This window comes from Schistocerca gregaria, chromosome 2 (genome assembly GCF_023897955.1).
Source record: "Schistocerca gregaria isolate iqSchGreg1 chromosome 2, iqSchGreg1.2, whole genome shotgun sequence".
NCBI classification, from domain to species: domain Eukaryota; kingdom Metazoa; phylum Arthropoda; class Insecta; order Orthoptera; family Acrididae; genus Schistocerca; species Schistocerca gregaria.
In genome coordinates, this window is record NC_064921.1 from 622433607 (window position 1) to 622449042 (window position 15436).

Genomic DNA, 15436 nt, shown 5'->3' on the forward strand with positions numbered 1-15436 from the left:
TATGTAAATGGTCAGCATGTTGCCATTTTTCTGTTGAGAGGATATACTGTAATTGTAAACCGAGGCATTCTATATACTGAGGTGTTCCATGGAACAGGGGCAAATAACTAAATTTTCCATGAAGTGGCACAGGAGCTCTTCCAGCAAAATCCATGGTCTGTAATCAACCACTTGTCTAATATTATTGGACTGGTAGTTTTATAAAACTTGTCTCGGTGTAACAAAGTTGATACACAGTCATTGAAGTTGTGTGGGATGGTAAATAGTTCCTATGGAATGCAGCGGGGCCTCTGTTCCTTCTTGTCCAAGACCATATTCTAATCTTGCCTAATGATATTTCCAACAATGATGTTGGTCACAGAGTGGTATACAGATGTCGTTCCAGAAATTAACAGAATTAAAATGCTTCCTCTTCTAGAACAAGAACTGTGACCAAACAAAGGTTAACTAATAGGCTGAATATCATCTCTCAATGATCTCATTTCTTTGCATTTTAAATTCTGTTAAGCAATGGACTTTAACGACAAACAATAGAAGAAATAAAAAAGGAATGATAAGTTGCTGAATTCATTCACATGGGTTGTAAAAATGATTGGGTATATTCATGCATCCTGTGACTCTGTGTAATACTTTGCAAATTGGCAGGTGATATGTTAGTAATAAAGTTACATATGAGCATGCCCTTATTACATTGCAGACAGCCTTTATTTCAATGCAACTGGTCATAGTACATTCAATGGACTGGTATAAATACTTTCAAGGTAATTTAATCTGGGCAATCAGGTCCATGTGACATTTTGTAATATGCAAATAAAGTACATTGTGTCTCGTTAGAACACTTTTAAATAACTAATACATGTGAAAAAAAGTTAAAATAATGTTAACTTTTTGGCATACCAATTCTGGTCCCTGAGTTCTTAATCTTCATGAACGAGACATGTAAGACAACTTCCATTTCACTCTATTTTATCATTTTTTGCATGATCCTGTGATCACTAGTGCTACTTTGATTCATGACATTGTTCACTCAAATACTATCATATATACATTTAGTACTTATATGGCAAAACAGAAACAAATAAAACTGAAACAACACTACGGTTCTTTTCCAAAATTACACTCAAACAAAAGCAAATACTGTAATCTGGAAAAAGAAGCTATACACCAAACAGCCAAAAATAATGCTCAGATGAAACAAGTCTTTACATGTAAGAGTTTTCCAAAGTAATGTATTTAATACAAAGCTCCCAAATACATTACAGGTGAAATTTTGTTTTTGTAGTTCATAAGGATGAACAGTGATTTGTTTTTATTTTGAATAATGATTTTAACAAATTATTGGTTATGGGTATCTTTTTAGAAAACACCAACACCGTTTCACAACACCAGTGGCCACCATTTCACTGTGTGTCGAGTTTAGCAATCTGAAAAGATATGTTATTTAGGATGGAAGTACAATGATTGTGCCAAATTAAATTATTTACTCCTTTCTGACTAGAAGGGAATACAAGAATCTCCACATCAAAATGGATACACAGAAAAATGTGGCAACTACAACAAAAAATAATCGAATTTGTTATGCCTCTAATGGCATTAAAATTCAAGATAGCATTACTATCTCAACAAACCGTTCCAGTGTCAAGTTCACAATTTTAACAACTGTGGTTATTACTGCATCCTTTTCACAAACCATTTACCAATTTAACTGGTTATAAAATAACCACAAATAAAGTGAGTTAACCTAAAGCGATTTTTTGATAATACATTGGCGTAAACTTGACAGAATATTCAGTCCACATCATTAATTCCCTAAAATACATGTGTGATGTGAGTATTTTGGTTCCAACTGATTCACAATCGCTCATAGAAAATAGAGAAAGAAAACAAATTTACTAAAAGGAGACTACACAATCAAAACAGGTTATCAACCTGCCATTTTCACGAGCTTCAAAATAAAATGTAGTTATACGTTCTACGACAATCCAGTAGGGAACGGAGTACTGCCTGTTATAGCAAGACACTGCCAATAGAGAATATAGCCTGTTCCTTGTGAAATCAGCCTGCAATATTTCACAAAAGTTCCTTTCAAAAAAATGAATTGAGTTGAATCACAAAAAAACAAAAATTTTATACGACCAATACAAGAATCTGGACACTGATTGCTGCAGGAAATACACACAGACATAAGTGATGTATTGATTGCAGTATGTTTAACTAACTTACCCAGTCTCAATAAACTTTTAATACATGTTATTAAAAGATTTTATTTTATAAACAAATGTCACAAAATTATTATACATGGTAATCACTAAGAAAGCAACATTAGGAGAAAACACTTGTTTCCATGCTATAGGTGACTGTAAAGCGTTTTCATTATGGAAAGAATCTGTATTATTTAATAACTCTTTTACACATTGATCACAAAAAGCTTTTCTTTTTTTAATCAAATTTGCCCTGAGCAATGTTGGATTTTTATTCTAATAATTCTCACTTGTTTCTCAATGAAGTACACGATTAAAATAAAGTCTAAAGATTTAAATAAAACAATGATTTTTCCATAACCAATGTGCAAATAAAAAACTTATGACCAGCAGACATCGACAATAACATTATAATAATAGTAATAATAATAATAATAATAAACAAACACCCCATTGTTAATATGCAACAAACACTTTATACAAAAATGAATGTTCAGAGGAGTCTTGAGTGGCTGATGTAATACATTTCTTTTTTAAACACCTTAATACTATTACTGTAATAACACAAATCTAAAGTCACCTAAATAAAACATTATGATAGTAATGTGGCCTGATGATATAATGTATAGTCTATTTAAGAATCAGTCTGCATAAATTTAACAATGGACAGAAAACAGTTAGAATGATGTGAATATTTCAGCAATAGACAATACCACACTGAAAATTAGAAACAGTGCAATTCCACTATTTACACATGCTCATACTGAAACATGCACATGTGCACACAAAACCAGTATGGAGATACAATTCTCTCGCCCCACACACACACACACACACACACACACACACACACACACACACACACACACACACACACAGTCTTCTTGTGCAAGCTAAAATGCTACAATATTGCTCTGGTTTCATTTTACTTTTGTAGAAGGTCAAGTAAAAGCAACTGTTTTTGTCCTACAAATGTAGCAAAGTCTAAACCAGAAGTTCTTAATAACAGTGATTGGCACGCTTATGGCATCTCTGAATTTGGTTTTTTCTTGGTAATTATCTGTTCAATAAAGATCTATAAACATTATATACCTAGGGAAAAAGTATTATAAAGGCATAAAAAGAATCTGAAAGAAAGTAGTTATCAGAACAAGCTCATAATAGTAATAATTCCTACTGGTAACAAAATTTAACAGCAGACTTTTAATTTCTTGCACAAACTCAATCATGGAAGTGCAATGGTTATTTTTAAATTGAGTAGTCAAATTTTGAAGAATTCAGAGTGGTCCAAAAGCATGTTAACACCAACAGCAAAATAAAGTTCGTTTCTGTTTGGCACTTACGAAAATAAAGTGTTAATGTACGTACGTGTGTGTGTGTGTGTGTGTGTGTGTGTGTGTGTGTGTGTGTGTGTAAAGAGGCACACATCTGATATCTCAAATGTGGAAAAATGGCGAGATTCAGTAAAATGTTTCTGTTTTATTAGTAGTAAAATGAAATGAGCAAATATAACATAAAGCTGGAATTCAATGAAAAGAGGCAGTATATCTGAATATCATATATTCAAACAAAATAAGAAATAAATGTTTTCAGGAACTCTAAGCAACCAGAGAACGAAAAGATAAGTATTCAGAATGATAATCATCATCACTCGTTTTAAACCACAGCACCAAACAGCTTATGGCCAGTTCTACATCTATTAAAGCACTTCATTTTGGATATGCTAACATTTTATATAATGCTTAGTGTATTTTGAATATGTTCTCACGCACTAACACATATTTCTGCACATGTTGTGCAATATGTATACCTCATTACTGTGTGACTGTAACCTAAGCAAACAGGATACAATGCAAATTTTCATGAGATTTTTTCACAATACTGATTCACAAACAATGCAAATAAAATTGGCTTGTTATGACTGATCATTTAAGGTACTTGAAACAAGCGGTTATATTCAACTAGAAACTATATTTACAAAAACTAGGTAACACATTTCAGTATTCATGTGGATCTAATACAGACAATGTACAATCATTGCCACAATCAGAACAACACTTATACAGTAACCAATATGTAATATTTACTTACATGGAAACAAAAATAAATCTGTTAAATCCTAACACTAAACAAAGCTGTTATATTTTTTTTAAATTTATTTATACATACATAAAACATCAACATTTCACACATTTTGCACCAATGCTTCTTTATGAAACATGACTGCCTGTTATGGAATATAAATGGATGGACTGAGAATTGCTACTCTTTATTAACCAGAAAATGTTCTCTATCTCTCACAGCTTTCAGTCAAACAGGGATGAACAAATATGGAATACAAAAACAAAACAAAAAAATTACAGGATAAGACAAGTTGCAGCATAATTTGAACTTTCGGTAAAAATCAACTAAGTCCTCTGCTTATAAGTCTAATTCTGGCAACATCACAAAGTACAATAATTATCTGATACTCAAGAAAAATTGAATTTATAATAGTAGTCTTAACTGGACAGTCCACAAATTGCTAACACAACTGAGCCAAGACATCCATTGTCTACACAAAAGGATACATGTAAAACATACACTTCTAAATTACACAAAATTAAAACATTTGTTACCAAAGTACTGAATACATATCTTTATATATATATAATCTATAGCTCATTCTCTCTCTCCCATATACTTTTTACCTATCTACCTACATATCTACTTTAGATCACATTTGAAATGTTTGGTTCAATTCAAAGTACCAGGCTTTGTACGTCTTTCTTCAATGTGGAAGCATAAACATACACTCAATTACAAGCACCAACAGGCAGACTCTTTCTTCTACAAATATGCCATGACATTAAGTTTAGGACCAGAATACTATTCCATAAATTAAGGCATCAATTTTGTAGTATGGGTGTGTGGGGAACAGTGTCAACCATTTCCTACTGCATAATGAACACATTTTAACACATGAGAAAAAAAATAATTAAGCGTGAATGGAACAGCTAATTATTTACCCCAATAGACTTATTGATTATTGCACATCAATTTGACTTTTAACACGATTTCTTGTGCGCTTGAGAGAAAACGAAGTTTCCATTTTTCTTCCCAGTTTCAACATAAGTCAATCTTAATCAAATGTCCAGTCTAACAGCTTATTACAAGATAAAATGCAACAAATAAATACATCCGTAAGAAAATTAATGAGTAATGGTAAATTAGTTACTAAGTTATCACAAGGCCGTGTCTGCGTCAAGTAATGTGCTGATCACTGCTAGCTGCCATTTCAACTCCACACAGCCATTGGTCCTATGGCTCTAGCTTGTGCTAAATGTTTCTCTTAGTACTGGAAAGGTTATAATGGCTCAAACATGTGCCAAGGCCAAAAAGAATTTTTTTTTATAAGAACACCAATATTTACAAGCCAGCTTTTATAAACATATTTTAGTCTACTGTACTATCTCACATTATCATGTAATACAGTCCTAAGGAAAAGCTGTCTGCTGCACAGAACTCTACATGTTACAACAAGGGTAATAACGAAGCATGACATACATATAAATTCACATTAACTATTTGTAAGTCTCAACAGATAGATCACAACATTAAGAGTGTCCAATACACAGAATCCTCATAGGTATTTCTAGTTACAGAAATATTTCTACCCTACTGTTATATTAGTTATTGCAATCTGAGGCTGCCAAACGGTAAATATAATGAGACATTTGTACTTGGCAGGAAAGCTGTGTAATGATGTGATTCGTCACAACTTTCTGTACGTGTTCTCATATTTAATTTTTATTGGGTTTTAAAAATTTACATTAAAAACAAGAATGATTATTCTGTCAGGTACTATACCGATCACCCATTATGATGAAGCCACATCTTGCCTGATCTTATTAAGTCTATATTAATACAAGAAGAGAAAAGTTTAGCCACAAAGAAAGTGGCAAAGAGATTTATTGGTGCATATAATATCACAATGGAAAGGATTCACATTCATATTTCAGTGTGAAGGTAGCCAGCTTCCTTCATGGAAGAACTGGAGTTACTTTCAAAACTGTCTTTCTAGCAATCATCATCAGGATGCTAGTCTATTTCCATATGAAATCAACTCCAAGTAACATCACAGACAGGAAACAAGACTATGCCAGGAGTTTATCTCACAACCTCTCAAATTAAAGTACATTACAATTAGTTGTCTTCAGCAAACTTTTCCAAATTTCAGTTCTCTGTGGCCAACGCTTCTTGTGCTACATACTTACGTAGTAAATATTATAGTGAAAATGCACATTTTGTACAGCTTGTAAAACAATACAGCTCTACAGATACACAGAGCACCATTACAGTTGGAGTTAAATATGCGGTAATGAAATATAGTTCTTTATTACAAAATAGTGACTCACACGTGACAAGTCATCTAGAATGCCACAATCTGTTTTCCTCAACACATGTCAAATAATATCTACACAAAAAGTCAGCTTATATTGACAGTTCTGAGCACAAATTATATTACAATACTGAATATCTTCCACATGTACATCACTATGTACAGACTTAACTGCTAATGTATTCAAAATGCAAGTGTTCCTACACAGCATAAGCGTAACAGTATAATTTTGAGTCACAGGGTTATCCCACACACTGTCTATATCCAGTATAATCTTTCAGACTGTTAGAGAGCCTCTGGAAACTTCTATTCACTGATATGTCACACAAAATTTGGAAGTCATGCCCTCAACTGTAAGAAATTATGCAAATAAATCATTAATGAAAACATTTATTCTATTCAGCCACTACTACTCCTCAAGATTGGTGTAATATGCCATTTAACAAAACTGAGCAACCTTTCTCCCCAACCCCCACCATTATTTCATTCATTTCAATATTACCTATGGCAAGCAGAGTCCTGAACAAACTGACACATTCTGCAAATGCTAGTTCACAAAGCCAATGTGTCGATTCCAATACTTATGGAGTCTGAGGATTCATATTGAATTTTTTCCCCACTATACTGTTAGGCCCACAGCACTGTCAGATCAACAGGCTTTAAAATAAGTAAATTTTGCACCCAGATTTAATTTCAACACATTGGACAGTGTGACAAAATTGTTTCCACAGAAAAAAAGTTCCATTTATGGTTGAACATCCTAAAACTCCCTGAGGCTTCTAGAAGCACATCCCTTTTTGCTTTTTAGAAATAATGAAATACAAAGATTTCTTCTATATTGTGAATAATTATAGGAGGACCTGAAATAAGTTGTTCACAAAAACTCTGTGTAAAATATTGTGGAATAAATATTTTTAAAGTAAACACCAAAATTACTTTCAAGAACAAAATAATGTTCTCAATTACTGTATGTAATATAAGGCCACTGAAATTTATTATTCTGAGTTATTGTTACTGAACAATTGATAGAAGTTTTCAAAACTGCCTACTTTTTTAAAAAAATTCAACAGTTCACCAGCAATATGAGCAGACAGATAGCATGCTAACACAATAAGAATGCTGGTATCGATTCTGTTCATTGTTTATGTACATTAGTTCACAAGCATGGAGTATGCTGTGGTCCATTCGAACTGTTCATGTCATTCATTACCCATATAAGGCACAGATTAATTCTTTCACTCATACAAATAAATTAAATTGGATTTCAAATTTTAAAATTGACAGATCACAAAATACTCATAAAAATAAATTTGTGGTAACCAATATTGATTATACAAATGGTTGAGATACAAAATTTAGCAATTACAACATGAATGTGATTTAATTGATGTTCAGTTTGTTTTCATCTTTCACTGGGGAAGTCAACTGACAATTCCTAAGGAAAAATACACTCTAATCTTACACAGAAAAATAGCAAGATATGTGAACACCAGAATGTTAGCACAATATACAGCTCAGATTTGTTTTAAAGTCTGATTTCCTTGTGTGACATTCCACTGTCTTGTGAACACAAGAAGCTAAAGCTATTTAAACAATGAGCAAAAATCATTAGCATTTTTGTTATGTATCTGCTTATCAAGATCCCTATTCCCTAACACAGACATCAAAAGTTTTACTGCGTTTGGTTAATTACAGAGGGCACAAAGTGTATCAGGAGGAGATTTTTTGGTTGAAACTATTTTTTATCTTTTGCTTAAGTCCCACACCAAACAATTACATCTTTCTAGATTATAACAAAAGTATCCTTCTCTGAACAAGCACCTACACCTGAGAAGTATGACATTTGCAGGTGTTTATAATAGCAGGCACATGTTACCACAAATTCAATCAATGCAATGACAAACCAGCTATGAACATACTGTTGCTTTCCATACAAACATGCAGTTTAAAAATGGTGTTATTTCTTTTAATTTTACAATTGTCTAACTCTCTTTACTAAAGAAAACTAGGAAATAAAATTTTCATTTGTAATAAAAACAGAGCATCACAGTACAGCACCTAAAATAGGACACTCTACATGATGCTCAATCGAATGCAATGTGCACTTTACAGATGTGTCACAATTTTGGTTTCTTGAGCCTGAACTGAAATCTTGCCTGGTCTCCATTTATTTTGGAGCATGTTGGAAAAGAGGATATATTCGGTTTGTAAATAAAAATAAAACAAAACAAATGAATAAATCCTAACCAATCATACCATATCAACAGTTTTCCTTTATACAAGTGCACCAAAGCGTTAACTTCTAGAAGACACAGTTTAATAAGATTTTCAGCAGAGAAATAATGGATGGTTAGATAAGAAAATTCAAAGCCCCACTTCACAAACTGTGCACATCAGCCAGTAATACACAAGTATCAAATATCCAATACTCATCCCGATGATTTGCTTTGATCCCTGGTCATCTGATCAATGTTTATGGTTACAGGTATGAATGAGACTGACATTTCCAATCAAACACTCTTGAACTATTGGAGTCAGCAAAGCAGAGCAACAATGTTTACTGATACGAGCCCTGGAAAGCATCACCAGTGCTCTGAAGCCAATAACATGAAGGATGCAGAACTCCACTTGATGTTCTAACTCCAGTCACTAAACTTACTTCAGCAGACAGTATTTACATTATACAATTTGTTTTAGGACAAAGCCTCCACAGAGAGCACTCATTTAGCTTCATAATTTGAGGGATACAGTCTCTTAGGCACATATGAAATTTGGAAAAAAATTGTAAGACATGACAACAAAAAACTGTCTTGAATGAAATGCTAGTGCCACCACAGCAAATTTGAAAGGCACAGAGGACAGGCCTTTATGGGGCTTGTTGGAGGATATGAAGAGGAAGACTACACAACACAGCAAAGCCAAGAGACCGGACCGATAATTAGGTACTTCCTTGCTACAGGCCCTGCAAATTAACTGGACTGGTCAGTAGTCTCCCTCCCCCATAAAAGGAACAACAACTTACACTGGGAATCAGCAACTTAAAAAGATTTTCAGCAAACAGTTAAGACAGATCACTGCAAGAAATTATCTGTGACTAGCTCAGACAACACATACTAATTAGTATATATAATGGAGGAAAAAGAGAGAGAGAGAAAGAGAGAGAGAGAGAGAGAGAGAGAGAGAGAGAGAGAGAGAGAGAGAGAGAGAGAGACTATGGCTGTGAATGGTAAAGAGGCCCGTTTAATGTACATCTGATGTTCACTTCCTCCACTAATTCTTTAATGCAACAGTTAAAATATGATGATGTGTGGCATTGTGCAAAACATGGTAATGTGCAGAGGCACGTTTCTTGAAAATTGAATGGTACCTCCACATTTACATATGTAGAACCTCATAAGCACTCAAATAGAAACTTTATGAATTAACTGCTCAAATTCGCAGCAAATTACAAAGTAAATCACTCAAAATGACCATACTCCATAAGGTTATGGAAAACCTAAATGATTCAATCACTTTCCACAAAATTTAGCTAACACTTTTTTAGTGATCAAATGATCAGTACTGAGAAAAGGAGAATATTTGGAGGCCGGGGGGAGGGGGTTCAACCATGAGACATTTCATACTCAAGTAATCTTGAGCATCATAAGCCATAAAAAATAACCAAAAACTAGCCTCTAGCATCCTTCAATAATGTGGCACACAACCTGCTGAAAATAAACGACTAGCAGCTGGCACACTTCAATAGCAGGAATGTGTGTCCCATACTGTAGGACAGATAAACGCTTCTCAAACAGGCACTCACTAAGTGTAAGTTGTTATATATATCTTTACTCAAAGACAAATGGAAGAAATATATCACCAATATGGCTCACCAAAGTCTTCGGCACAAGAACCACCACCTCAGAAAGACAATGTATCGTGCTCTATCTGCCACTCAATATCTTAACCTACCGAACACAGTAAAATTCTGAATTGGTCAATGCACATAAATTTTGTCACAATTCATGCTGTTAGTACAGAATGTTTTGATCAGTGTTACACAATTTAATCACATTTTACTTATATTACTATAATGTTGTCTGTTGCAAAATCATTTGGCGTTAATTTAACTGAGATTTTAGTGGCCTGAGAGGCAAAATGTGCACAGTTTGCACATCCTCACCAGAATGGTGTTCACTGCAATGATTTCTTATTAGTACACTTTTTTTGTTAGTTTTTTTTGTTTTTTTAAAAAGCTATAATACATAACTCTTACCTTAATAATTACAACAAAGCAACTGATATGGCTCAAAACTGCAGTTACTTAACATTCTTTGATTAAAATGCTGTCATTACTGTCTACAAATCACACTTTTTGCATTTTATAGTATTGTTCACAGTTAATCACATAGGAGTTGTACAATCATGGAAAATGTGACCACATTTCTACAAAATACTGCAAATCTGGAGGTGAAAATACTAACAAGTCAACTTTTGTCATGTCAATATTTTGCATTACAAATCAAGGAAAAGATACTAGCTAGTAAAGCACAGTAATGGTATTGTTAAATCCACTTTCTCCCATTAGTAACTGTTGCGGAAAGTAGATAAGACTGCCCAGTTCTTAAATGTACACTCAAAATATTTCACACTATGTGTCATTTTTAAAGTTCTGCAACTGAAAGCTTTCACTTTTCATAAAAGACAATTACTTCTGATGAAATATATGTTATTCTATTACAAGACCACAAATATATATTTATATTTTATATATATGTATCTTTCTTATTTCTATATGTATAACATGTTTGGTCACAGAGGTATTTTTATTCTCCCCTTAAGAGGCAAATTTCCTTATCCCTCCAATAAAAAAAAGAAAAAAAAGAGTATAACAGCCTTCACACACTCATTCTTCTCACATGATTAAAAAACAAACATGGCAAGGATGGATTCAACGTTTTTAGTTGCGCACACCTGTGTTAAGATCTTGCTACCTTATTTAATTAAATAGATGAACTATTTGTCTCAAGCTCATACTGCAATGTAAGATACTATAATTCTCCCCCTCATAAAAGCAATGAACTATTTAAAAATTGAAAGAAAAATGCAGAAAATACTCCTTAATTTATCTGTTTTGTGTCAAAAATATTTTTGAAATCCATGTCTTCAAAAATTTGTTTTATGTACATACATACTAGTTTTTTACAAATTACATGTGTCCATGCATCAAGAGCATAATCTTCAGAGGAGGAGTGGGAAAGCAAGGAAAATCATAGTTTTTTCTAACTATTTTGACATCAAAATACACTCAGGCCCAAGATCTTGCACTAAACATGCACGCCACACAAACTTGCGCGTCAAAACACACACACACACACACACACACACACACACACACACACACACACACACACACACACACACTTTTTAAAAAGAAATAAAGGAAATCACACATTATTCTCTAGTTAAAAGTTCACAAAAATTGACGAGTTTGCACAGGATCACTTACAAGATTATATCACATTTAATAAGGATGCAGCAAACTTTTTATATAAATACACATGTTTATACTTACACTGGCTACAATAGAATAATAATTAGAATGCACTTGGTTTTTAAATATTACCACTTTTCATAAAAATGTGTTTTTTAAACGCAATATATTAAATACCTCATATTTTACCTTAAAATCTTAATTCCTATGTATTTACGATTGATCTTAATCTACATAAAAACCTTGTGTTTCGATTCAGAATTTGGTACTATACTCACTGGAGAAAAATAATTACAGGTAAGCTTGTTATGTACACAATACTTGGCTCTTTTTGAAAAATCTTCCATATGTTCACTGCAGCTGCTGTCGTTGTTGTTGTTGTTATTGTTATTGTTGCAGTAGTAGTAGTAGTAGTAGTAGTAGTCGTAGTAGTAGTAGTAGTAGTAGTAGTAGTAATAGCAGCAGTAGTAGATAGTAGATGTTGATGGATGTTGTTGCTGTTGTGGATGTTGTTGCTGTTGTTGAAGATGTGGTGGCTGTTGATGGCATTTGCATGGTTGTCATCTCTTTCACCATCATCACAGCATCCATCTATAATTATGGCTCTAGTCTAACCATGGCTTTTATTTGTAGCTTACAATACTTTATTTAAATGTGTGTGCAGAGCCACAATTTCAACAACACTGAGTCTGCTTCTACAATACTATACTAAATTCTTTTTTGGCTGTTATTACTATAAAGAAAACCTTAGTATACTCAGGAGTATAAGTTTTGCACTATCATCTAAAAGAAAAGAAAAGAAAAGCAAATCTCTCGTTGCTTTTGTCAATTCTGAAGGAGAGAGAGCATTTTCATTAATCAAAACTGGGCAAATGGAACATCTTACATTGAACATAAAGCCACTTTAGAGTCACAGCACAGTTGAAAATACAATACACATACAAAATTTTATTCTTTCCAGTTGTTAAGTGGATAAGTTTGATTACTCTGCACCAATTTACGTCTATGCACACACAGGTAATGCAACAAAGAAACGAGTGTATGCATAGCACCTACTAGTGCTGGTCAAAATTTATCACTATGTCTATATTTTCATTTTTTTTGAAGTAATGGATCACAAACATTGAACACTATTATTTCAAGGGAACACTTCGATTGTGTACAGCCGCAAAGAAATGAGAAGGCAGCACTTTTACAGGACAGCCTTCAAAAACTAATGCCAGGTATTTGGCACACAGTCTGATTGTAACAACATTAAATATTTTTAAAAATTAATCCTCACATCTTAACAGTCAAAACTGCAATCCTCATATATTTTATATACATATATATATATTTATATAAGTAACATAATAATAAGAATACAACTGCTGTCACTAACTAGACTCTCATAGTTATGGGGACAGAAGCAACCGTATAGCGCAAATAGGAAACTGAGATCACAGGTATGGAGATTTCTCTCTTCTCCACAGCAATGCGCACAGGTTCTCCAAGTCATTCTATTTTCAATTCAGTTTTGTTTTACAATGGCTACTATCCAACACATTTTGCAGTTGGACAGCATGCCGGCACTGAGGTGATAGATAGGAGATGGAATTTGGGAGCAGTTTCCTTATGTAAAAGGATGGAAAACTTCGAGTACGTCACTATGGAGAAGATTCGATAGAAGCTCATTCTTCACTCAATATTATGCCCAATATACATTTACGTGCACAGATGGGACAAAGGAAAGGACTTTAAATTCCTTTAGGTAGGCACAAGTTTAGTTCACACTGAGCCCTCACCCAGTAAGTCACCCGGCAGGAACGAATTGAGAGACGAAGGCGTCGAGCGGTGTTGATCGCCACCTGACGTTCCGTCTCCCCACAAGGAACCTGAGACAGATGATGGAGTAGGTGGCCAAAGCTGGCTACCTGCAACTCCACCCCACGCGTCAGATGCCGACTTCGCAGGCCCTGGACCACCTTGGGATCCTCCAGCACCACTGCCTCCTGATCCACGTCCACTACCTGGTCCTGGACCCCAACCACTGCCAGATGTCTGCTGGCCACCAGCACCACCACCACCACCATGGCCCAGGTGCTGTAGCAATGAGTGCACCTCCGACTCACCAGGTGACTCGGCAAAAATCGTCGTATTGCCGAGGACGCAATTGTTAAGTGCCCCTTGAGCCTGGAATTAATACAGCATTTTTTTTTTTAAATGTCGCTCTTTACATTTCAGTAATATTTTTAAACTTTCAATGGAACAGTCACCACAAGTGTTTGATTAGAATCTTACAGTGCTCTTTAAAAAATTAACAGGGATCCAAAATGGAACTATCACTTAATTCTTTTACGACAAGAGTGCTATGTATAAGCACCACAGTGAAGAAAAGTGTTTTCTGATTGACTGCTATGACAATTTCATTTCCTGAACAGCATCACCATTCACTGAACTTCAACACTGCAACAGTGAATGTGCGTTGAGCGGTGCATCCACTGTCAATGGTTCTTCTAGGTGCAGGCAGTGCATGAACAAGTTCAGACGTGAACACTTATTAGGAAATGACTTGTTTTCTGAACAGCAAATCATGAACTCAGATCAATAAAATATAATATCACAATCACACGGAAAAGTGGAAATCAAATAATAGGTGGCTATTTGATGGGAAAAACACAGCTTAACAAATAAAATGAAAAATTAAAATGCAGAAATATTCCTAGTAACTGTTATAGAAGTCCTAATAAATCAACCAAAAAGCATACAAAGTAATTTAACTCGATGTGGCATGGCTAAGTAACACTCCATCAAGGCATAAGTTGGTAAAGATACTCAAATGGAAACAACATGATTATCAACTACACAACTGAGGGGTGTTGGCTCCACGAATAAGAAATTAATTTAGATGCAAATAGATTGAAGGAAATTCCAGAGTGGAAGTGAAGCAAAGTGAGGTTTAAATTAATCCAAGCATGATAATGAACAGGACCCATAAATACAGTTGCACAGAAAAGAAATAATGTTAAACTGAATAATCATAAATTACATAATGTTAATTGGGATTGTAGGCAAGCTTTCTGAAGCAGATAACAGAGTAAGAGAATTAAAAGATATGATACACCAACCGTGGAAACCTGGATTAGAATGTGTATTGAAAGAGCCATCATCAGTAAGTTAAGTGAGAAAGATAATGGGCAAAACCTAATGGGGGAAAGAAACTAAGATGGATATTAGTGACATCAAATGAAGAGTAACTGTTGTGTGTGGATAATGATGGCAGTAGAAAAATTTAAACTGGCAATAATTCCTAAATACAGAAATATATGTTTAGTACGTACCAACAGTACTGGAAATAGGCCACAAACAATTTCTGTGTCAAAACCATTTTTGTTCTTCAAT

At 34.1% G+C, this 15436-nt stretch overlaps 1 protein-coding gene across 6 annotated transcripts in view; it reads right to left on the reverse strand.

The window, feature by feature from the left end:
* Positions 1 to 683: 683 nt before the first annotated feature.
* LOC126334616 (protein Gawky) overlaps positions 684 to 15436 on the reverse strand; it is a 339985-nt gene continuing 325232 nt past the window's right edge. For all 6 annotated transcript variants that reach the window (XM_049997028.1, XM_049997031.1, XM_049997026.1 and 3 more), the window contains one exon: positions 684 to 14227. In XM_049997028.1, the coding sequence (XP_049852985.1) occupies positions 13823 to 14227 (405 nt within the window). In that variant the 3' untranslated portion in view covers positions 684 to 13822. The remainder of the gene's footprint in view (positions 14228 to 15436) is intronic.